Below are 26,140 nucleotides of genomic sequence, written 5' to 3'. Positions count from 1 at the left end.
AAGGGACCTTGGAGGTCTTCTAGTCCAACCCTCTGCTCAAGCAGGAAACCTTATACCATTTTCAGACAAATGGTTGTCCAAGCTCTTCTTTAAAATCTTCCAGTGTTGGAGCCTCTACAACTTCTGGAGGTGGTTGCACAACAGATGCCTAGAGAGAGCCCAGCTGCCCCTTCATGATTTAGAATCAAAATATTTACAGCATGGAAACTGCTTTGGTCACGCTGATGGATGATCTCTGGCGAGCCCGAGATGGGAATCATTCCTGTATCTTGGTGCTACTTGACCTCTCAGCAGCTTTCGATACCATTGACCATGGTATCCTTCTAGGACGACTAAGAGAGTTGGGAGTGGGAGGCACCGTGTTATGGTGGTTCTCCTCCTATCTCTCTGGTCGGTCACAGTCGGTGTTGGCAGGAGGACAGAGGTCGACCCCTAGACCCCTTGTTTGCGGGGTGCCTCAGGGCTCGGTCCTCTCTCCCCTCCTATTTAACATCTACATGAAATCGCTGGGTGAGATCATCCGACGATACGGGATGGGGTATCAGCAATATGCTGATGATACTCAGCTGTATCTCTCCACCCCGCGTCAGTTCAGTGAAGCGGTGGATGTGATGTGCCGGTGCCTGGAGGCTGTGAGAGTCTGGATGGGAGTCAACAGGCTCAGACTTAACCCAGACAAGACTGAGTGGCTGTGGGTATTGCCTCCTAAAGACTATGTCGACTATCCATCCTTGGTTCGGGGGGGGGGAGAAACTGTCCCCCTCAGAATGGGCTCGCAATTTGGGTGTCCTCCTAGACTCACAGCTAAGATTAGAGCAACATTTGGCAGCTGTAGCTAGGGGGACCTTTGCACAGGTTCGCCTGGTGCACCAATTGCGACCCTACTTGGATCAGGAGGCTCTCCTCACAGTCACTCATGCCCTGGTCACCTCACAGTTAGATTATTGCAACATGCTCTACATGGGGCTACCCTTGAAGAGTGTTCGGAGACTACAGTTGGTCCAGAATGCAGCGCGAGCTGTCGTGGATGCACCTAGGTACACCCACATTACACCAATTCTCCGCGAGCTGCACTGGCTCCCTATTGGTCTCCAGGCACAATTCAAGGTGTTGGTTATTACCTTTAAAGCCCTACATGGCTCAGGGCCAGGTTATCTTTGAGACCGTCTTCTACCGCATAGCTCCCAGTGACCAGTAAGATCCCACAGAGTTGGTCTCCTCCGGGTCCCCTCAGTTAAACAATGCTGGCTGGCGGGCCCATTGGGGAGGGCCTTCTCTGTGGCTGCCCCAGCTCTCTGGAACCAGTTACCTCCTGAGGTCCAGACTACCCCCACCCTATTGGCCTTCCGGAAAGCGGTGAAGACCTAGCTTTTCCGGCAGGCCTGGGGCTGTTGATCTCACTATTGCAATCTTGCGAGATCCGGCCATGAATGGTGTGCATGGGCTTTTAATGTTTTTAAATGTTTTTAAATAATTTTTCTATGTTCATTGTTCGCATTATTTTTGCTGTAAGCCGCCCAGAGTCCCTTGGGAGTTGGGTGGCATAGAAATGCGATAAATTAAATTAACTTAAATTAACTTAAATTAACTTAAATTAACTTAAATTAACTTAAATTAAATTAAATTAAATTAAATTTAGTGTTTCTTAGGCCCTAAGAATCATTTGGAATTAGGATACAAAGAAAAAAAATATTTTTTTTCTCAGCATAGGATCCTTTTCTCTTGAAACACCAGAGATTAAACCCGCTGCTTTCTCATTCAAAACAGGACTGTTCTGGGCAATGAACTAAGGAGCTCACCTGATTCAGATCAGACAGAGGAATCGAAAGGATGGTACTACTGTCCACCTCTCCCAGGAGGAATTCAGAGACACTGGAATGGGGAAGAAAACAAAACAGGAAAAAGGTTGATATAGTAGGAAATAACTAGCAAGTTAGTAGCAGCAGCCAAAACCATCACTGACTCTCAAAAAGAGGCTAATAGTGACATTTTTGCTTGCCAGTATTGATTGCACAAACAACACTTGCTCTACTCTTTAACTGTTTGAAACTGCAACTCCCTTCAACCCCTATCATAAATGGCTATTGATTGCGGGTGATAGGAAATGCAGTTCCATTTACCAGGAGCTTAGAGGACTTCTAGTCCAACACCCTATATCAGACTCTATATCAACACCCTACATATTCTCTATTCAGCATTATAACCAGGGGTGAAATCCAGAAGGTTCTGGAGAACCGGTAGTGGAAATTTTGAGCAGTTTGGAGAACTGGCAAATATCACCTCTGGCTGGCCCCAGAGTGGGGTGGGAATGGAGATTTTGCAGTATCCTTCCCCTGCCACGCCCACCAAACAATGCCCACCAAGCCACACCATGCCTACCAAGCCACGCCCACAGAACCGGTAATAAAAAAAATTGGATTTCAACACTGATTATAACCCAAATAGTCATTAAGAAAACGTTACTTGGAATTGCACCATACCAGTGAATGCAAAAATCAGCATCTGGGGCCCATGGCATTACTATTTTAACTTTCACCAAACAGCATTTCCTTATTACAAATATATGCAAACATCATTTAGAGTAGTGAAACTGAACATTAATGTTTAAAATATTAGTTTTATCTCTTCAAGGGAAAGAAAGAAACTCATACTTAGGGTTCTTTCTTTTAGAACAGAAGTCTCCAAACTTGGCAACTTTAAGATTTGTGGACTTCAATTCTGGGACGTGAAGTCCCCAAATCTTAAAGTTGCCAAATGTCTATGGAGATTCTCAGTCATCCAGGTCATGGTTGTCCCAAAGGTGATTTTTCAAGAGGCAACTGGACTTTCTTGTTTTTCTTTGACGATATTTTGCTTCTCCTCCAAGAAGCTTCAAGCTGAAGAAGCTTCTTGGAGGAGAAGCGAAACGCCTTCTAAGAAAAAAGAGCCCAGTTGCCTCTTGAAAAAAGCATTTTTGGATTAAAGTTACCAAGTTTGGAGACACCTGTTTTAGAATCATAAGAGTAAGAAGCTATTCTCCAAATCACCTGAAGGTAGGACAAGAAGCAATGGGTGGAAACTAATCAAGGAGAGAAGCAACTTAGAACTAAGGAGAAATTTCCTGATAGTTAGAACAATTAATCAGTGGAACAACTTGCCTCCAGAAGTTGTGAATGCTCCAACAGTGGAAGTTTTTTAGAAGATGCTGGATAACCATTTGTCTGGTGGTGTAGGGTTTCCTGCTTGAGCAGGGGGTTGGACTAGAAGACCTCCAAGGTCCCTTCCAACTCTGTTATTCTATTCTATTCTAAGGTGCCATTTAAATTCCTCACTGCAGAAATCCAAATTAAATATCTCTGATATTGAGGTTTTTTCTCCTTTGACTTGGGCTGCTTTTCTATAATCATGATGTCGCTATACAGTAAATAGAAGCTTAACAGGATTAAGCTTCTTCTGAAGAAGTTATGAGGATGTACTATCATGGAGAATTTCAAGCAGAGGCATTTCTTAGATATTTTAACACTGAATTGCTTACATCCAACTAGGGCCAGTGAAGAAGAGTGTGAAGTGGGTGGGGTCCGTGGATGCCCTAATTTTATGATGCTGTGCTTCTAAATTCTGTTAAAATTGCCTTTGAGCTGATCTTTTGCTTACTGTTGGGCCCGCCAGTGGCTAGCGGATCTGGCAGCAGATTCGGACAGTGAGGAGGTTGGGGAGGAACATGGGCCAGTCCTGGAGTCTGGGGAAGGCTCTGATGAGGGCTCTGCGTCAGAGGCAGAGAGGGGGCCAGGGCTATATGCTAGTTATCAGCCTTTGGAGTCAGACATCAGTGAGGTAGACGAACAGCTGGAGCCTGTTCCCAGTGTGCACATGTGCAGAGATGCCAGACGCAGGGAACAGCTAAAGAACAAAGGTCGACTTGGGAGTAAGGCTACAGTGGATGATGAATGGCCCCTCCCAGAGGGAATAAAAGAGGAGCGAAAGGGAAATGGAGTTTGCAGGAGACAATTAGTTCATTACTGCATTCTTGCCAAGTATTGCGGTGTCTGAAAGATATCGGCCTGGCCACTCTCCAAGCCTGATAAAAGTCACTGATTGTGAACTGTCTGTGGGAGAGGAAAGACTTTGCTGGAGAGGAATTCACTGTAAATTAAATAAAAGGGGTTTATCGGGACAAGGACTCGGCTTTGTGCGCCTCGGGAAGCCCCGGTCAGAACACTTACGTGCTACTGAAGGAGACTGCAATCATCTCCACGGCCTTTTCAAATTCACGTTTTTCAGCTTCGTTGTTAGATTCATAGTGGAAGCCTAAAAAATGCAGATGGAAAAGGAAACCATGACATTCTCCCCAACTCATCAATCTTAAAAGGCATCCTACAGGATACACAGCGCAACTGTAGCACAATAAGACTATACATTTCTGTGCGCTTTCCAATGCTCCTCATATGGGGGTTGGGGTGGGAAGGAAAAGGAGCAAGGCAAGCACTTCACAGCCACACAATAAAATCATCCTCAGTGGGGGAAAAAGAATTATTTAGAAGAATAATGATAGCTTTCCTCTTGTTGTTCTTTCATTTTGCAAAGCGACAACCCTAAGAGGGTTTGGAATCTGTCATTCAATTACCTATAGAATAGAATAGAATACTTTACTGGCCAAGTGTGATTGGACACACAAGGAATTTGTCTTGATGCATATGCTCTCAGTGTACATAAAAAGACAAGATACATTCATCAAGAATCATAAGGTACAACACTTAATGATAGTCATAGGGTACAAGTAAGCAATCGAATCATATTAGGAAACATGGGAACTGTACTGATGCAGAATTATAAGTGGTCCTCAATTTACAACCATTCATTTAGTGGCCATTAGAAGTTACAAAAGCACTGGAACTTTGTTACTATACATGTTGACAGCAGCAAGACTATTGTACGCACAAAAATGGAAGGACCCTTCGATCCCTACCATGGACGAATGGTTGCAGAAGCTGATGGAATTGGCTGAAACGGCAAAATTGACTATTTTGATTAAAGAAAAGAATATAAATAGTTTTGTTTCCACATGGAGACCGCTTCTGAACTTTGGGGCTTGAACTGGAAAAGAATGAAACTTTGATTTTGGGTTTTACCGATTAGACTGATGGATCCTTAAATAGAAATGGCTAGTTTATATGATTATGAAAAAACAAAAAAGTTGCGATTTGATGTTACTGCAACAGAGAGAGTCGGAAGCCAATGCTTCTTTTTCTTTTTCCTAATCCTTCCTCGCTCTTCTTCCCTTCCCTTCCTCCCCCACTGTTTTCCTATTTTCTTCGGTATTTTGTATCTTATTTTATTTTATAACTCAATAAAAAAATGTTAACAATGAGAAGTTACAAAGCACTGAAAACATTGACTTGCACTTAACAACTGTCGCAATATCCCCATGGGCACATGATCAAAATTGGGGTGCTTGGCAACCGGCATGTAGTTCAGTGGTGGGTTGCCCCCGGTTCGGTTCAGTTCTTGCGAACCGGTAGTAAAACAGGGAGGAAGCTCTGCCCGCCCACCTGGATGTCATCATATCCGATCTGTCTATGCGCAAAAGCTTGGCACGCGCGCACAAGCGAAGCATGCACGATCCCGTTGCGAACCGGTAGTAAAGGTAAGTAGAACCCACCCCTGATGTAGTTATGTTGCAGTTGCAGTATATCTTGTGGTCATTTACAAACTTCCCAACAAGCTTCTAACCATCAAAGCCAACGGAGGAAGCCAGATTTGCTTAATGACTGCAGATTCAGTTAAAAACTGGAGTGTATCACTTAGCATCAGTGGCAAATAAAGTTGTAAAACCAGACACAACACTTAACAACCATCTTGATTAGAAATAGAAATTCAGGTCCCGGTTGGGGGGGGGTCAAATCAACAGGATTAGCTTTATGGAGGAATCTGTTGCAACAGCTACAACACACTGAAGAATTAATTATGCAAAACCAATCTTTTGGTCGTAGAAAAGGATCCTAGGGCAGAACCATCGTTGCACGAGTCATTCTTTGACACTGACCCTTCACTTATAATCCCTGGGAAACTGAAGTTCACTTTAATTTTTGCTTGGGGAGATATACACTGTCACTCACTTGCCCAGGGTTTTTCTTTCTCCAAAGATCACTATGGCAGATGTCATGAACATGAAGCTTCTCTCATTTTTGTGGTTAAACTGTTCAGGATACAGGAAACCAAGACAGCAACAGAAAACAAACATTTTGGTTCTGCTGAGCTGCAGAAGCTGCCATTCTCTGCCTACCACTTCCTCCTCGGCTTCTCTGATATGATTCAGAGCACAAAAAAGTCAATTCCTTTGATGCCAAGATATTATAAAGTAAGATGAGGCTCAAGGTGAAAAAAGAAAGTGTCTCACCACTAGAAATACTCGTAAGTGCCATTGTAAAGAATTATTTTGGCAATTCACAGAATCGTTTAGAGCAGGAGTGTTCAATCTTGGCCATTTTAAGACTTCCGGACTTCAACTCCCCAAATTCAAGCATAGGTGGCTGGGGAATTCTAGGAGTTGAAGTCCACAAGTCTTAAAGCACCAAGGTTGGACACTCCTGCTTTAGAGTCAGAATCTACTTCATAATTTTCCAGATTATTCTGGTTATTGCAAAATTGTTAGACCAGATTTGGTCCTTTTTAAAATATATACATTGAAAAGACTTTATTTCTGAAAAATCTGCACTACTCTGCACTGTGGTAAAAGAAGGCATCCAACAATTATTAGTTCTTACTGTTGAAAAGTAAGAATCGGTTCAAACATCCTATCACTTTTATATTTCTTTCCAGAAAACTAGAACAACATTTGATTCTTATCTAGGTTGGAATACATCTACCATGTTTCCCAGAAAATAAGACATCCCCTGATAATAAGCCCAATCGGGCTTTTGAGAGCATGCGCTAAAATAAGCCCTCCCTGAAAATATTTAAACGCATGCACAGCTGGTCCCCACCATTTCCTCTGGTTAGGGTTAGGGAGACAAAGCTGGAAATCAGGTAAAATGGCAAGAGGAGTCCCATCTTGCTCCACACGCCCCAAAATAATAAGTCCTCCCCGAAAATAAGGCCAAGCACTTATTTCAGGATTCAAAAAAAATGTAAGACAGGGTCTTATTTTGGGGGAAACATGGTATGTTTATAAATATTTACAATCTTCAGACCTCAACCTAAATCATTTTTAATTTTAAGTTTTATCCAGGTTTGGATTTGAAGACTGCAAAAGCTAAAATTAGCCAAGATATTATAAAGTAAGATGAGGTCCAGGGTGAAAAAAGGCTTCCTTTCATTTAATTAATACTAATTATAATAAGATTAGTTATTCTTCCATTATGTATTTAATCGCATTTTTAATTTATCACTGTAAAATTATAATTTGGAGATTTGGGGTTGAGCAGACATTTGAAGTTTGATGGTCAAAAATGGTCTCCGGAATCAATTCTGAACAGAGCAGACTTCTAACAAACATGGGTAAATCTCACTCCAATGAATAGGATGATCCCCCCACCCTGGAAATTTTAAATTTCATTTTCCAATCTGCATCAACCCTGAGTGGATTCAGCCACACCTCTGGTTTAACTCGTTTTGTGCTATCTTTTAAAGAGTGTGAATATTCACATTGAAATGTGCATACTTTTTCTCCATTTTCTTCAAATTTTGAAGAAAAGTTTGCTTATTCATGGGCAAGTACATAGTCAGAAAGGGAAGGATTAGGGTCCTATCCTCTATCATCAAACATGGTTCTTCCCATCTGGTCCAAATATTTAGGGAGGAGTCTGCTGGGAGCTCCAACTTCCATGTAAGGACAAAGTTGTGGGTCAGATAGTATCAGACCAGTGATGGGATTCAGCTGTTCTGGGCCGTTCTGGATGAACCGGTTGTTAAATTGCTGGCTGGCCCTGCCCCTCTCTGCCCCTTCCAGGAGTCCCCACGTGCCCTATTTTGGCTCCCAGGCGGGTGCAGGAGGCTGAGTGCTGCCTGTTACACTCCCTGGCCACGCCCACCATGGCCACGCCCACCTATCTGGTCATTAGGACACAGAACCAGTTGTTAAATTATTTGAATCCCACCACTGTATCAGACAGGGGTGGGTTCTACTCAGGGGTGGGTTCTAATTTTTTTTACTACCGGTTATGTGGGCGTGGCTTATTTTGTGGGCATGGTTTGATGGTCATGTGACAATTCTTTAGGATTTAGCAGAGGTACTGGTCTCCCAGGCTTTTAACTGCTTGCAGAGCTGTACAGGTCTACCCATTTGTTCTTGGAGCGTTCCGGTCTACCCGTTTGTTTTTGGAGGCACCAGTCTACTCATTTGTTTTTGGAGGCACCGGTCTACTCATTTGTTTTTCAAGCGCACTGGTCTACCACCACACTTCCTTTTAACACTGATCAGCTGTAGGGCGGCCCTTTGAAACCCTGCGGCAAAAGTTTAAAAGCCTCTGATGATCTCAGCTGAGCCACACGATCATCAGAGGCTTTTTTTTTTTTACTTTTAAAAGCATTTTTTCGGCCAAAGAGTTGTAGAAAAAAATGCTTTTAAAAATTAAAAAAAAGCCCCTGATGATTGAGCAGCTCCGCTGGGCAATGGCGGAGGGGGGGAAAGGGATTTTTGCTACTGGTTCTCCGAACCACCCGCCTCCATCGCTACTGGATCGGGCGATCCGGTCCAAATCGGGAGCATTTCACCCCTGGACTACCTGCATAAAAATAAACATACTGTCCAGGAAGAGTGAATTAAAATGCAGACCAAACAAACATTTGCTAACATCTCTATTCAACAGTATATGGTACGCACACTATAAAACTAAGGAAACATTTATTCCAGAAGTTATTAATTTGGTTCACAAAATGTGCTAACATTTAATGATTTGTTAAATAGGCCATAATTGATTGCATCTGCATGCATGCTAGGCCACAAGCTGTGGCTTATAAGCAAGAACAGCTGGATTTACACATTATATTAAATCAAAACCAAGCAAGCCACATAAATCTCAGGACAGTTGTGCAGCCTGCATATATTCATAATGCTGGGCTCGCAGGTTATCTGAAGTGTGCCATGTTGACACCCTGAGCATCTTGACCTCCATGGGCAGATGATACAAATAGTGTAATTTGCACCAATCGTGTTGTCCAGATTATACAGTAGTGGCCCAAAATTGTGGAAACAATTTTTTGGGGAAAGTATATTTTTGAGGTTTGATGGCTAATAACACCACTTTTTTTTTTTGAAGTAGTACCATAAAAATAGGTATATCAATGGAAAGATAACTTAATCAAGAATGTAATGCTTTTCAACCTTTGTTTGAGAGATAAAAGTGGCTTTTGTTGTGGAATTCTAGATTTTAGGCCAAACTCCTGCAGTCTGCGCCGAGTAGTCCTTGCACTCAACTTCACATTGCATTGCGCCATTTCATCTTGTATACACCCAGGAGATTTTCTTCTGTCACCTCGGCACAGTCTCTTAATTCTTCTATCATCGCTTGCTGTTGTGTACCTTTTCCTGCCTTTACCAGTGTGGTTTTGAAGTGACTGAGTCTCCTTATATCTCTTCAAAAACTTAGAAATGCCACCTTTGGTTAAGTTTCCACCAATTTTTCTTCTGACTTCTTTAGTCAGTGACTCTTTGGCCGAAGAGTTTGTAAAAAAATGCTTTTAAAAGCCTCTGACGATCCCAGCTGAGCCGCGCAATCATCAGAGGCTTTTTTTTTTACTTTTAAAAGCATTTTTTCGGCTGAAGAGGTTGTAGCAAAAATGCTTTTAAAAATTTTTTTAAAAAGCCTCTGATGCTTGCGCGGCTCAGCTGGACATGAGGGGGGGAGGGGAGGGATTTTTGCTACTGGTTCTCCGAACCACCCGCCGCCATTGCTACCGGATCAGGCGATCTGGTCCGAACCAGGAGCATTTCACCCCTGAACTGTAGCCTTGTTCACTTAATAATACTATTTTACATCACCTTCTGGGTGACCAGTCAACTCTTTGCACCATTACTTTAATTTTATTACGTTTTACAAGCTCACTAAGTGAAAGAACACAAAAAAACCCAACCAACTTGATAGCGATCACATAACACACTGACAAATGTCCTCCTCTCAGCTTCAATACATGACATCAATAACTGAATCCTACTGTGATCTGATTGGCTCATTGCCAAAACAAGATGACACCTTATTGGCTCTCTAAACACTCATGCTCATTGACTACAATCAGATGAAGGAAAGCTACCTGATATCAACCTAAGCAAGTTGTGCTTCCTTTTTCTGATTATTATTATTTTTTTTAAATTTGATTTATATGCCGCCCTTCTCCGGAGACTCAGGGCGGCTTACAATGTGTTAAGCAATAGCCTTCATACTTTTGTATATTTATACAAAGTCAGCTTATTGCCCCCACAAACTGGGTCCTCAATTTATCTACCTAAGAAAGGATGGAAGGCTGAGTCAACCTTGAGCCTTGGAGAGATTCGAACTTGCAGTAATTGCAGGCAGCTGAATGTTAATAACAGGCTATTAGTCTGCTGCGCCACCAGGCAGTATTTGGCTATAACTTTTCATAGAATACAGATAATTGAACAATCTTTGTTGCATTACATTCTTGATTAAATTATCTTTCCATTGATACATAATTTTATGGTAGTACTCCCCAAAAAAGTGGTGTTATTAGCCATCAAACCTCAAAAATACACTTTTCCCAAAAGGTTTCCCCAATTTTGGCCACTACTGTATAATTCACATCACTTACAGGGTGACATCATGACACAAATAATGTTACTTGCCCTCTCTAGGTGCCCTAAAGCAAAGAGACTGGGATACTGAAGTTAAATATTTTTCCAACTTGGCAACCTTAAGATATGTAGATTTCAGATGGCTGGGGAATCCTTCCATACATCTTAAAGTTGTCAAGTTGGAAAAATACTACATTGAACATTCTTACTAGTCATGCTTTAAAGAGCACATTCCTAAGGGGCTCATCGGGAGATCAAATCAGGACCAAGCTAAGTTCCTGGTAAGAGCATCCCTTCACTGACCTTTGACCCTGGAGATGAGGGTCCCGGCTGCTGTCAGGGTCTCCAAGGTGTTGAGCAGTGGGTACTTGCTAATGACTTGCCGAAGAATTCTTAAGGCTTCTCCAAGACACTCGTGGGCGAATGATCGTCGAGATTCTGGGCCATCTGCAAAAGGAAAAGGAAAAAAAAACCTCAGAGAAGCTCCAGGTTTTGATAAAACATCTGGCTGACTGCGTGACCAATTGTAATAATAAAACAACTGCTGATACGAAAGGCAAATAAGTCTGGATAATGGATGCTACAGAACCTGGGGGGAGCAGAATAAAAGAGAAAGAACTGGAGAAAAATCACAAAATACAAAGACCTACAAATAGAAGCATAATAGAAGAACTATGGCAAAAGAAAGCCAAGATAGTACCAATAATTGTAGGTGCCTTGGCTGCAATCCCCAAAAAACTGAAGCGCCCCTTGAACACCATCGTCATTGACAAAATCTCCATCAGTCAATTGCAAAAGGCAGCTTTACTTAGAACAGCTTACATCCTGCCATAGTACCTTTAACTCCATCAAACAACATGTGTCTATCCCAGGTCCTTGGAAAGGACCCAATAGGTGTACAAAATTGCCAAATTCAATATAAACATGTAAGCTGACTGTGCGACAAACCCATAATAAAATAATTGTCGATAAGAAAGACAAAGAACACTAGATAGTGGATGCTGCAGTACTTGGAGACAACACAATAGAAATTCTCTTTTCTCCAGGGCCAGTTCCATTCTTTCTATGGGGAGAGCGGTCCAGCCCTCAGCCCCTGCTTTTTACAGTTCCTCAGAGCTCCATTTTCTACTTACTATACGAAGGCCACCGGATGAATTTATCCTTCAGCATGAGATTAAGTACTATCAATATCCTGATGATAGTCAATTGTTCATCTCTGTCTCTGGCTGGCCCAGGGATGCTCTTTCAGTGCTCTATCATTGTCTGAAAGCTGGGATGGTTCTGGATGGGGAAGAATAGATTTCAACTCAACCAGAGCAAGACTGCCTGAGTTTATGGGCCCCTTAAGTTAAGGATCCAGACAATTTCCAGCTTTGGTTCTGACCGGGGCTGCATTACCCCACTGTCAGCCTGTGATTTGAACTCATAACTCTCCTTGAACAGCAGGTGGCAGCTGTGTCCAGGAGGGCCTTTGCAGAACTCCATCTTGTATGCCAGTTGCACCTGTTTCTGAACTGAGAGTCCTCTAAATCAAAAGCTTTGCTGGCTGGGGAATTCTGGGAGTTGAAGTCCTCCAGGCTTAAAGTGGCCAAGGTTGGAGACCCCTGCTCTAAATAGTTGTTCTGTCCCCAACCACACACACACACACACTAACAGACGTTCAAGAGTTAAAGACCAAACCAGCCAGCAAAATCCTTTTCCTTATGATAACGGAACTTGGCAACAACCTAGTGGCTGCCTGCCAAGAGTTTATTATTTACGAAGAGGAGAAATAACTTCTCCCCACTCCTGGTACATCAAAAGAAACAGCTCAATAATTACGGAGTCAATCAAGTCCAGAGATAATCCAGCAAAGTCTATAGCAAAAAGTCTGGCAATGCAGAATGGCATGGAAGCTTTCAGCTTTGTTTGTCACAAGGTTTGACTGGCCACCACGCTCCCTGTGGGGGAGTGGTCCAGTGACTCAGCCTAATCTCGGGCATGCCTTTTCTTCTGTTGCGCGTGCTTATCTCTGCGACGCTGGCATGGATCCAGCCAAGACTCATTACCCTCATCACTGTCCATCTGTGGCTGCGTGGACGTGCTTGGCCCCGGCACTATCTCTTGCCCTTCGGTGGACACCGAAGGCATTGCCAGAGAGGAGGGTCCTGGAGAGGGAGGCCTTGCCAACTCCTCTTCCTCACTCTCAGAGTCTGCATCTGTCGATAGCCCAAGCTCAGGCAATGGAGCCACAACAATAGTCACTCCTGCCTTGGTTATCTCCCAACTGGATTTCTACAAAGTACTGTACATGGGGCTACCCTTGAAGACCTTCTGAAAGCTGCAACTGTTCCAGAATGCAGCAGTGCAGATAATAATGGCCATGGATCAGTGGTGAAATCCAAATTTTTTTACTACCGGTTCTGTGGCGTGGCTTGGTGGGAGTGGCAGAGGAAGGATACTGCAAAATCTCCATTCCCACGCCACTCCAGGGGAAGGATACTACAAAAACCCCATTCCCTCCCCATTCCTGGGGGAAGGATATTGCAAAATCTCCATTCCCACCCCACTCAGGGGTTAGCCAGAGGTGGTATTTGCCTGTTGTCCGAACTACTCAAAATTTCCGCTACCGGTTCTCCACAACCTGTCAGAACCTGCTGGATTTCACCCCTGCCATGGATGCATTTTAGTAATCCCTTGTAATACTATTAAGGAGAGCTGCACTGGTTCTTGGTAGCCTTCTAGATGTAATTCTTTTTTAAAAAATAGTATTTTTAATAAACATAGTACTGTACAGGTGGTCCTCAACTTATGACCGGGTGCTTAGTGACTGTTTGAAGTTATGACACACCCTCAAAAAGGTACTTAAAACCCAGATTCAAAGTTCTGATGGCCACCGCCCCCCCCCCCCGGTGGTCACATAATCATGTTTGGGGCACTCAGCAACTGGCCCCCATTTACAGTTCTTTGCAGTGTCCCATTGGCCTTGTGACCCCAAGTTAAGATGTTTTTTTTACCGGAAATTAGTATTTAGAAAATCCAGCAAAAAATGCCCATTATAGAAAGTGAATTCACTTAATGGCCACAATGTTAATTAACAACTGCGGAGTCACTTAATGACCATGGTGATTCACTTAATGATCACTGCAAAATTGTTGTAAAATCAAGTCCTTCCCGTGATTTTGCCACCAAGACAGCTTATGACCCTAACGGGTAAACTCCATTATAATCGTAAATAGGGGACTACGTATTGAGCAGGTTCTGACCAGTTCTGGAGAACCGGTAGCGGAAATTTTGAGTAGTTCGGAGAACTGGTAAATACCACCTATGGCTGGCCCTGCCCCCACCTATTCTCTGCCTCCCGAGTCCCAGCTGATCGGGAGGAAATGGGGATTTTGCAGTAACCTTCCCCTAGAGTGGGGTGGGAATGGAGATTTTACAGTATCCTTCCCCTGCCACGCCCACCAAGCCACGCCCACCAAGCCACACCATGCCCACCAAGCCACACCACGCCCACCAAGCCACACCCACAGAACCTATATTAAAAAAATTTGAATCCCACCACTGGGACTACTTCTAAAAACTAATTTAAAAATGAACAAGAAGAAAAAAGAAGTTTAAGATGCAGAAAAATAAGAAAAAGAATAAAGTGGAAAATAAAAGAAGAAGAGAACAAATACAATAATAAAGAAATGGCTTCTGCCCTTCATCACACCAAGCATGTTAATATACAGTAGTAACTTTTCATCCTCTTTTAAACTTACAAATTAAAAAAAAAATTTTTTTTATTTGTCACTTTTATCTATACTCAATCCAGAACCCGTCAACTATTCTATCCTGGTTCAGCAAAAAAATTCATTAGGAGTCACCAGAAATATCAAACAAATAGTTTCTCCTTGGTCAAATAGTCCAACTTTATATTCTTTCTTTTTGCACTACACAATCTTGAAGTTTAAATCATTCCAATGACATTGCAGGATTTGATCTTTCTTAATTCTTTGGCATTTAAAAGATGCTTCAAAGCTTTCAACTGCCTACTTCGTAAATCCCTTGAAGAGACGTTGTCTAGGATTTTTTGTCTCAAAAGCTTTTCTTAATTTGTCTTTTGAATTCCTATTTTAGTAATCTCAAATCTTTGTTATCTTCCATACCTTCAAACTCTCTTAGGCTTATGTCAGGTACAATTTTTACTAATTTTTTCTCATTGTCTTCTAAAAGTTTATCCATTAAAATTTGCATCCTTTCTGAGACATTGGTTATTAATGCAGGTAGTCCTTGACATATGACCACAATTGAGTCCAAAACTTCTGATGCTACAGAAAACATTTGTTAAGTGAATTCCCCCCCACCTTTTATGATCTTTCTTGCCTCAGTTGTTAAGTGAATCACTGCAGTTGTTAAGTTAGTAACACAGCTGTTAAGTGAATCTGGCTTCCTCTTGACTTTGCTTGTCAGAAGGTTGCAAAAAGTGATCACATGATCCTGGGACACTCCAACCATCATAAATATGAATCAGCTACCAAGCATCTGAATTTTGATCCTGCAACCATGGAGATGCTGCAACGGTCGTAAGTGTGAAAAATGGTCATAAGTCACTTTTTTCAGTATTGTTCTAACTTTGAATAACAGAGTTGGAAGGGTCCTTGGAGGTCTTCTAGTCCAACCCCCTGTTCAAGCAGAAGATCCTATGCCATTCCAGGCAAGTGGCAGTCAAGTATCTTCTTGAAAACCTCCAGTGTTGGAGCATCCACAACTTATGGAGGTTATTAAATGAACTGTTGTAAGTCGAGGACTACCTGTATCTCAGTTCATCTTTTAAAGGACTCTTTAAGAGAAGGTAAAGTTAGAGGAAGGATGGTGCTGATGTTTGAAAATTATATTAATCTTGATTTAGGCATACTGTATCCTGTTCATTTTTTATTTCTCCCATCCTTATATGATGGGAATTTGGACAATTGGCACCAGGGAATTTGGATAATTGCATCCCTGCTCTTAAGTTTGTTCAGCCCAGGCTTAGTGCAACATATGAATTCTTGTGCCAGGAAAAATGCGAGTAATCCTGTTAACTAAATGATAACATGTCCACTGAAGTAACAAGACCAGCTCAGAGCCACAAAAGTTCATGAAAGTTTCCCAGAATTCTTCTTTGAGGAGGTGGTAAATACTATTTACCTTAATAGTGACAGGGATAGAAAAGAAGAGGTGAAAAATATTCTCTTTTTAATTTTATCAGCCCTCAGCAAGGACAGTAGCCAGAAGGTTCTGTGAAGTAGAACTCCATACATTTGGAGGGCATGTCCAGGTTGCGAGACGTTGAGTTAAGCAGACTTAGAAATCTCAATTATGAATAAGAAATAAGTACAGATAGTCCTCGACTTACAATCATTCATTTAGTGACTGCTTGAAGTGACAACAGCACTGAAAAAAGGGACTTAACAACCAGTCCTCCCACTGATGGCTACCACAGCATTCCCAAGGTCACATGATCAAAATTTGGGCATGTATTTATATAGGTTTAGTGGTGGGATTCAGCCGGTTCTCTCCGGATTGGGCAAACTGGTAGCAGCAACTGCAGGAGGCTTCGCCCACTCACCCGGATGTAATGTGCAAGCACTGCACATGTGCATAAGGCTGTGCACATTTGCAGATGCGCGTGTGCTCACATTTGCAAACTGGTAGGGAAGGTAAGTGAATCCCACCGCTGCATAGGTTGCAATGTCCTGGAGTCTTGTGATCGCCATTTGCAACATTCCTAGCCGGCTGCCAACAATCAAAGTCAAATGGGGGAAGCTGGATTCATTTAACAACCACACAAGATTTCACTTCCCAACTACCGTGATTCGTTTTACGAAAAAAAAAGTCTTAAAATCAGGCACAACTCACTTAACAACGACCTTGCTTTGTAACAGAAATTCTGATCCCAATTGTAGTCATAAACTGAGGACTACCTTTCGTGACCACCCAATATTTTGGAGTGAATGTCCCATGATATCCTGATGGTGGCCTTTTAGGCTGAGGTGGGTGGGAATTGTAAGACCTCTGGTTATCCTTCCTTCCTTCCTTCCTTCCTTCCTTCCTTCCTTCCTTCCTTCCTTCCTTCCTTCCTTCCTTTCCTCCCTCCCTCCCTCCCTCCCTCCCTCCCTCTTTTCTTCTTCTCTCCACTCCCCTTCCTCTTTCTACCCTACCCCCTCTCCCCATCCTCCTCAGTGTAAGAAACAAAACATATTTTTAAAAATGCAATTAAAAAAAAAATACTCCAGGGATGGTAGGGTAAGGAGGGGAGGGTTTTGCCGCACATCCTGCTTCTGCTTTAAATTTGCAAAAGCATTTTGCACTCCCCCATCCGTACAACTCTGAGGAAGTGTATGTTTGAATTGAATGCAAAGAAGGTGGCTTGAAGCACCCCAAACTGGGTAAATGGGTATTAGACTAAGGCTGGTTTGCACAATACGGTTGGCTATGGCTAATTTAATTAGCCTAATCCATGGCTCTGCTCCTCGCCATTCTCTTCCCTTTGGCAGCGTTTGGCCATCCTTTCAGTCTAGAATCCGTCTCCACAAAGTCTAAGGGGAGAAGGACAGAGTAACCCAAGCCAGTGCATTGGTGCACCCATGGAAGATTTATCAGGGCTCTGCCAGCTGTCACAGCATCCCGTAAACAGGAAAGGCAGACAAATGAAAAGGCAGAAAAGGCAGGAAATGGCATTTTCCCATCCTTCTGCCTGCTTTGACATGTCAACTGGTTTGGGAGCATGGCTAAGCAAACCATTGTGAAATCAGCTGATGTCATCCATCATAAAGGCTTTTCCCCGTGAAGCGATATTCCCAGGTCTTCCACCCCAATATGAAAGGCAGAATTTTTATAAGGTAGATGCTCTGCGCTCAATGAGTCTTGCGCTCTGCTACAAGGGCCTTAGAAATAGTTTAGGCAAGGGGAAACCTCTTTGACTGCCACTTGCAAAGTGGGGATATTCGTAGAATACCTGCCAGGTTATTGCAATGACTATAGATAAGTCTATAGAACTATCTCCTTATGCATGCTTGCTTAAACTCTCCATTTTGTACAGAATATGAGGCATAAATTAAATTTTCCACAATTTCGGTTTCTATGGTCTGCTATTAATTTCTAATCCCACCATCGCAAAATTATCCTGTGTTGAAGAAAAACTACAGCCGCCCAATCTTTGTCCAAGTTAAGCATATTAGTGCATCACAATTTTCTTTAGGTATGTTTGTACAATGCACTTACGCTTAACTTAATCATGGTTTACTCCAGCGGTTCTCAAACATTTTGGTTTCAGGACCCCTATATGTTACAAAAAATTATTGAGAACCTCAAGGAGTTTCCGCCCTAACTACTGCAATCCATTATATTATGGTTACTTTTTACAGTGTTTTTTCATTATAGATTAGGTTTCCCCAACCTGTCACCCTTCATGAGAGCCAGTATTGCTTAGGGATTAAGGCAACAAGCTAGAAGGCAGGATAATGTGAGTTTTAGTCCTGCCTTGGGCCTGAAAGCAGCTGAGTGATTTTGGGCCAATTACCAGGAGACTGAAAGTTCTAGTCCTAGGCATGAAAGCAGCTGAATGATTTTGGGCCAATCACCAGGAGACTTTGGGCCAGTCACTCTCTCTCTTTCTCAGCCAATTCACCTCACAGAGTTATTGTTGTGAGGAAAATAAGGAGTATTTAGATATGTTCACCGCAGTGGTGAAATCTGAACCGGTTTACTACTGGTTCGCTGGCTGCGCATACACAGTGCACACCACACACCAATGCGAGGTGTGCACACAGTGCACGCCAAAAGGAGGCATGCGGTAAGTAGAACAGCGTGTGTGGGGGGGTGATCAGCTGTGGCGCGCAAACAGCGCGGGGGGTGATCAGCTGTGATCGTCAGAGGCTTTTTTTTTTACCTTTTAAAAGCATTTTTTTTACAACCTCTTTGGCTGAAGAGGTTGTAGAAAAAATGCTTTTAAAAGTTAAAAAAAGCCTCTGATGATCGCGCGGCTCAGCTGGGCATGGGGGCGGGGCAGGGATTTTTGCTACCTGTTCTCCGAACCACCCGCCGCCATCAGGCGATCCAGTCCGAACTGGGAGCATTTCACCCCGGTTCACCACCTTGAGTTATTTCTAAAAATAATAAAGGCTGGATACAATTAAATAAAAATATAGGGACTTTCTGTTGCGAATGTGAGGAATTTGAGCAACAAATTGGAGACACCAATTTGGACAAGGCTGTTGGGTGCATTGGCAACAAAATGTATGTGTTGGGGGTGTGGAAGTACAATGCAAATTAACTGAGAGTTATAGCAGCTGCTCTCAGACCCTCATGGAGTGTCAAGTCATGAGCTCAGTCCCTAACTCATGGTTCTTGTACATGCGCGTGCAATATTACTCACCCTCCTGCAATACAACATCCTTCAGCTTCTCCAGGCGCTCTGCAAAACAAGCCACGTCAGCCAGTAGTTGTGAAATGTCCTCTGGTTCTGCTAGGCTCCCTTCGCTGATTTCATTGGGACTATAGGTACTGTGGGGCTTGTGAACTTTGGCAAGACCTCTGGGAATAGCAGGGGACAGAGGGAATCCTGCTGCACTGGCGTGGCGGCTGAGACTCGTGGGACGCTTCAGTGTAGCTGCGGTGGCTGATGAAGACAAATCCACCAGGCTGGAAGTTGATACATCCAGGCCATCTCGCCGTGGAAGCTCCTGCAAGAAGAATCAAAACCATTTTGATTACTGAGAGAGTTGAAGCGGAGGATGGTGTAGGAGAAGGAGTGACAGAACCTGGGGGTGGAGTTAAGAGAGGAATCAGCCTAGAATCCCTACGTAGCCACAAGCAGACCAAATCCAACCTCTCTTGAATTCCATGAACTCTTATTTAACTCCAAGCAGGAGCTAACTGTTAGTTGAAAAAATGTCTGTGCTGAGGTATGACAAGCAATAAATCAGTTTAATTGAATCTTCATGTGCGGACCTGACATATCATTAGGAATTGCATCAAGGTTCTCTTTGAAAATGCAACCAGGCAGGAATTGCAAATATGTATTTTATTGATGTGGAAGGCTATATGTGTACATACAATAAAGCAATGAACAAAGGCAATCATTATGCAACTAGACCAGAGTTACATCATGACTATTTTACTGAAGATTTACAGGTAGTCTTTGACTTACAACCCCAAATGAGCCCAAAATTTCTGTTGCTAAGCAAGGCAATTGTTAAGTGAGTTGCGCCTTGTTTTATGACTTTTTTGCTACAGTAGCTAAGCAAATCACTGCAGTTCTTAAGTGAATCATGGAGACTTTTAAGCGAATCTGGCTTCCACCATTGACTTTGCTTGGCAGAAGCTGGTTGACTCAGCCTTCCATCCTTCCGAGGTCGGTAAAAAGAGCCTGGTGGCACAGCAGACTAATAGCCTGTTATTATCATTCAGCTGCCTGCAATTACTGCTAGTTCGAATCTCCCCAGGCTCAAGGTTGACTCAGCCTTCCATCCTTTATAAGGTAGGTAAATTGAGGACCCAGTTTGTGGGGGCAATAAGCTGACTTTGTATAAATATACAAAAGTATGAAGGCTATTGCTTAGCGCATTGTAAGCCCCCCTGAGTCTCCGGAGAAGGGCGGCAGATAAATCAAATAAAAAAAAAAAAAACAAACTTTGAACCAGTGAGAACTGAACTGCTGGCAGTGAGCAGAATTAGCCTGCAATACTCCATTCTAACCACTGCGCCACCACAGCTCAAATGGTAATCACATGACTCCAGGACAGGGAAACTGTCATAAATACATGCCAGCTGCCAAGTGTCTGAATTCTGATCACATGACCCTGGGGATGTTGCAATGGTCATTTTAGTTTCTTAGTTTTGCCCCATTTTACGACCTTTCTTGCCACAGTTGTTAAGTGAATCACTGCAGTTGATAAGTCAGTAACCCAGCTGTTAAGTGAATCTGGGTTCCCCATTGACTTTGCTTGTCAAAAGGTCACAAAAGGTGACTATATGACTTTGGGACACAGCCAACGGTCATAAATATGAACCAGTGGCCAAGCATCTGAATTTTGATCACATGATTATAGGGATGCTGTAAAGTTCGTAACTGTGAAAAATAGTCCAGTGCCGTTTGAACGGTCATTAAATGAACTGTTGCAAGTCGAGGACTACCTGTACTCAATATGGCAGGTGCGCTAGCCTCCTCCATCAATGGGGAAAGCTCTTCTCTTTGAAAATGTAGCTGCGGTGCTTCAAAGCAGACAGGGTGGCATATTGTGCCTTTTTGCACGCATATTAGGGAAACTCCAGAGACTTTCTGTAGGCAACTCCATCATGTATTGACTATATAAATAGTTTACCATTGAATTTATAAATAGAATAAATAGTCTCATATTTGCTCACTGAGAATGTAACTGTGATGTGCTTTTTAACATTCTTTTTGCCATACTCTAAATCAGCGGCCCCCAACCTTTTGGGCACCAGGGACTGGTTCCGTAGAGACAGGTTTTTTCGCGGACCAGAGGGGGGCGTGGTTTCACATGCTGCCTGCATCCTGCCACGGATGGGGCTTCACTTATTTGCGTGAACTGGTTGCTGGCATGCCGTGGAACGGTGCCAATCCACGGACCAGGGGTTGTGGATCCCTGTATTTCTAAATAAATACTGTGGATAATCTTAGAAATTATTCTAGATAGACTTTCTGGGAAGTGAGCACCAAACCCAAAGACAATGGAATTTGCAATGAAATCAGTCTTATTTTCAAGAAACATTGCAAAAGAACTAGAACAAGGCCTGCATAAAAATAATAATATACTTTTCATATTTTCCAATTTTGGGTAGGCAGGGAGCACAGAGGTCCTTCATTGTTTTGAATATCATATTCGTTGTAACCTATGAGGAAGATACTAGCCAGACCATTTAGTTGGGTGATCAATTTCCCAGAAACTTCCTTCTTAATTCTGTGATTTATTGCAGATCACTCTATGGCAGAGGTGTCAAAGTCAAGGCCCAGGGGCCGGATCCAGCCTACGGGGTGCTTAGATATGGCCCGTGGGGAGGCCCTGGAAAAAACAAAGGGCTGGCAGTGCCTCTGCCAGTGAAAACAGAGCTCAGGACGGCTGTGTGCGGTCCTCCCGAGCTCCGTTTTTGCTGACAGAGGGTCGCAGGAGGCTGTCACAGCCGAAAACCAGAGCATGGGAGCCCGTTTTCGCTGCCAGAGCACTCGGGTCTCCATAGGTGCCCCCGACACAAGTGACATTGAGTTAGCCATGCCCACCTTGGCCACACTCACCCCCCCCAGATGAAACACAACCCTGATGCGGCCCTCAATGAAATTGAGTTTGACACCCCTCCTCTATGGTGCTTCCAGGGTGAATGGAGAGAGAGACACTTTTGGCCAATATTTGTTCCACTTCTATGGATGGATATGACAAACAGCACAGTGCAGTTGAACTTTAACAATATTAAGTCAACATTCTCAAAACAGGTTAGTTTACAGGAAAATGGTCCAGCTACATTGTGATCCATCATACCGTGAAAAAACCAACTGCCACCCTAGTCAGAAACTATCATAGCGTTTTCAAAAGGCAAACCATTGTACAACCAATCAGCAATTGCATCTTGTTAATACAGGTAGGTTGTTTATTTATTTGTGCGAACTCATCCTGAACTCATGCTGTATCATTTGAAATCCCAGCATTCAACCCAAGACTTCTGCTTTCATGTACCAGAATAAGGAAGAAATTTTTTACTTAGCCTTCCTGGAAAACCTTGGGTTGTGAGTTTGCGTTTTCACCTTTTTAACATGAAACAATGCTTCATTCGATTAAGCAAATTGTGGGTTTTTATGACTTGCAGAACGATTAAATAATCACTTGGACTAAATATGGACAACAGCCTTTTCTAAAAGTAATTGGCAGGTTTGTGTTTCAGGGCATTGTGCAAATCTAGACTTTGTATATATGAACAGACTTAAGACGTAGAACAAACTATTATTACTGTATTTTAAATTGTGTTGTTTTGTTTAAAGCCAGGGGGCCTAGGACTTTATAGTCCTGCGCAGTGGTTAGAGTGCAATACTGCAGGCTACTTCTGCTGATCATCGGCTGCCAGCAGTTTGGCAGATCAAATCTCACCAGGCTCAAGGTTGACTCAGCCTTCCATCCTTACGAGGTTGGTAAAATGAGGACCCAGATTGTTGGGGGCAATAGACTGGCTCTGTAAAACTGCTTAGAGAGGGTTATAAAGCACTATGAAGCGGTATATAAGTCTAAATGCTATGGCTATGGCTATTGTCACATGGGCAAACATGTCGTCAGTGATTCTCAACCTTGGCCCCTGAAGACCACTCAGAGGCTTCAGCTGGTGCAGAATGCGGCCGCGCGGGTAGTGATGGGAGTGTCCCGACACTCTCATGTTACACTCCTCCTGCAGGACCTGCATTGGCTACCAGTTGCCCTCCGGGTGAGATTCAAGGTGCTGGTAATCACCTATAAAGCCCTACATGGCTTAGGCCCGGGGTATTTGGCGGACCATCTGCAGCCAGCGACTGCTCCCCATCGCCTGGTGCGTTCCCACAGGGAGGGCCTCCTTGGGGTGCCGTCGGCCAGACAATGTCAGCTGGCGACCCTAGGGAGCGGGCCTTCTCTGTGGGCGTACCTACCCTGTGGAATCAGCTCCCCCTGGGCCTCCGGGTGGCCCCTGACCTTTGCTCTTTCCGCCGTGGCCTTAAAACATGGCTATTCCGCCTGGCCGGCTTGGACTGAAGGGGTTTTAGAGGGGATTTTAATGGTTTTTATAGTTTTATTGGGTATTTTATTAATTGAACTTTGTGTGTTTTATTGTTGTGAGCCGCCCTGAGTCCTTTCGGAGATAGGGTGGCATATAAATTCAAATAGTAAGTAAGTAAGTAAGTAAGTAAGGAAGGAAGGAAGGAAGGAAGGAAGGAAGGAAGTAAGTAAGTAAGTAAGTAAGTAAGTAAGTAAGTAAGTAAATAAATAAATAAATAAATAAATAAATAAATAAATAAATAAATAAATAAATAAATAAATAAATAAGATGAGTGGATTTCAACTCCCAGAAATCCCTAGATAACTGGGTGAAGATGGGTGGACTTCTGCCTTAAGCAGGGGTTTGAAGACCTTCAAGGTCTCTTCAAGCACTATGATTTTATGTTTCCATATTTTTTTTAAGATCAGGGGTCTATAATGACTAGGGACAGAAAGAACAGGGGCAGGAGGGGAATCAGCAGTATGGAGAGACAATACCATACCAGTACTGCACTGTTTTCAGCAACTCAGAAATGGGTGGAGAACCTCAGCTACAATTGCTCAAGCGTGTTGCAGTGAGTAAACAGCAGACACGGGCGTTTTCGTCACCCACTGAGAAACCACACTCACCCTTCCCCCCTCCATTCCTTTTGCAAAGCTATGAAATCACTGCCTGATGGGCTTCACACTTTGGACCATGTGACACAATTTGCTTAAGCAAGGTTTACGGAATGAGCTGCTAGTAATTGGGTTGGCCCAAATGCAAAACTTTGATGTTGCTCTCAATGGTGAGATGGGCAGCGTATACATTTAATAAACAAACCATGAACCATGGTTCACCAACCCACAGATGCTAACTTCACACAACAGCAAAGGCCAAAGGAAATAAGCCACTAGGTGACTTTGCATAAGGGTGAAAATGAACATTTTATCAAATGCAGTGTCAAGATGTGCTCAAATCCACCTGGTTACGTTGCTGAAACTTTCCATCTCTTGATTATAGTATAACTTTAGGAACTGGTGTTAGGTCTGTTTCCTCCTCTTCTCTTTTCCCACTTCTTAATTTTGCATTTTTCCTTTCAGACTTTAAAGCCCAGAGCATAAACATTTATACAGGGGTGTTCAACCGTGGCAATTTTAAGACTTGTGGACTTAATAGGGTTTCCAGGTCTGCTTCCAAAAAATAGCAGACAAGTGGGGGGGAGGGGGGGGGCTTTAAGTAGTAAGAAAATAAAAAAATTTTTTACAATTAAATTATATATTTTCTTACAAACATTTTAACACGTATTAAAATAATCACTTCAAAACTTTACTTAAAATTCAAAACATCAAATATATTATAATAATATGTAAAATATTAAATTACATTTTACTTTGCTGTCGTGTGTATTTTTTATTTGACTGCGCAGCTTTGATCAATTCTTTGTGTTTAAGGAATAATTCTTTAATTTCAGTACAACGTTGAGAAATATTAAAAAATATACAAAGTTCACTTCGAACTGATGGTACAAGCAGTCAGTTACGTTCGTCAGTCCACAAATTTCCCATGACGCTGAAAATTCGTTCAACGTTTGCATTTGATACTGGAACAGTTTCAGTAAACTCGGAGCTGGCTCTTTCTTGAAAAAGTACGTCCGCTTATCAAGGGATGAATCGCCCTGCAGATGAACATAAACTTCTTCTAAGGCAGAAATTTCATAGAAGAGAGTGTTGGGTGGAAGTTCTTCTCGCCATGGTGATAATAACCAGATGTTCGTCATTTCTTCTAAAGTTGGAGGATTATTGCGATCAATTAGATTGAAACAATTTAGCGTCTCATATACTGAATCGGTGAAATTATACCACTTTTCTAGGTACGCAATGGCTCTTTGATACACGTTGATGGCTTCTTTCTTGAACTTTTGCACGGCATTCTCAGGCAAATGTTTTTTACGTAAGGTAAATAAAACTTTCATTCCAAAAAACTGCTCATCATATTTTTTTTTCAAAGAATCACACAGCTTACACATGATAATGTGAAGATCACATGCAAGAATTTTCTTGCTTTCCAGCTTCAGTAGGGTGTCTTGCATTATTGACATGAAGAAGTGCGTGAAATATAAATACAATTCTGAAATTGTTGGTTCATCATCCTTTGCGAGTTCATTTTCCTGATCCAAAATAAGGTTCCAGATAACCTTATGGCATTCATCAGATCCAAGAGAAATAAAATACGATTTTAGAGGTATCCAGTTTAAAAGAAGTCTTTTGACCGCTTTAAACAAACTTAACCAACGTGTTGGAACATGGCGCAAAACTTCATGGAATTCTCACTCACAAAACTTACGTACCATTTCATCATAAAGCTTTTGAATAAAAAAAATGTCCACTATTTTGTGAAAAAAAATAGTGAACATAATGTGAAAAAAGCGGACTGTCCGCTCAAATAGTGGACACCTGGCAACCCTACGACTTATAACTCCCAGAATTCCCCAGCCACGATGGCTGGCATGAGAATTCTGGGAGTTGAAGTCCACAGGTCTTAAAGTTGCCAAGTTTGGATACCCCTGATTCAGGGGTGAAATCCAGCAGGTTCTAACAGGCTCTGGAGAACCGGTAGTAGAAATTTTGAGCAGTTCGGAGAACCGGCAAATACCACCTCTGGCTGGCCCCAGCCTGGGATGGGAATGGAGATTTT

General features: G+C 42.7%; 1 protein-coding gene across 3 annotated transcripts in view; it reads right to left on the bottom strand.

Moving 5' to 3' along the window:
• The window catches only part of ARHGAP45 (Rho GTPase activating protein 45), a 74,090-nt gene that overhangs the window by 33,495 nt on the left and 14,455 nt on the right, over positions 1 to 26,140 (bottom strand). For all 3 annotated transcript variants that reach the window (XM_034437665.3, XM_087894228.1, XM_034437667.2), the window contains exons 2-5: positions 19,107 to 19,413; positions 11,030 to 11,173; positions 4,203 to 4,287; positions 1,800 to 1,872 (exon numbers count right to left, since the gene is read on the bottom strand). In XM_034437665.3, coding sequence (XP_034293556.2) covers positions 1,800 to 1,872; positions 4,203 to 4,287; positions 11,030 to 11,173; positions 19,107 to 19,413 — 609 coding nt within the window. The remainder of the gene's footprint in view (positions 1 to 1,799; positions 1,873 to 4,202; positions 4,288 to 11,029; positions 11,174 to 19,106; positions 19,414 to 26,140) is intronic.

This window comes from Pantherophis guttatus, chromosome 1, assembly GCF_059756535.1.
Source record: "Pantherophis guttatus breed Tessera chromosome 1, ASM5975653v1, whole genome shotgun sequence".
Classification (NCBI taxonomy): Eukaryota; Metazoa; Chordata; class Lepidosauria; order Squamata; family Colubridae; genus Pantherophis; species Pantherophis guttatus.
Note: the sequence above shows the minus strand (reverse complement) of the source record. Positions and strands in the feature narration are given on the sequence as shown.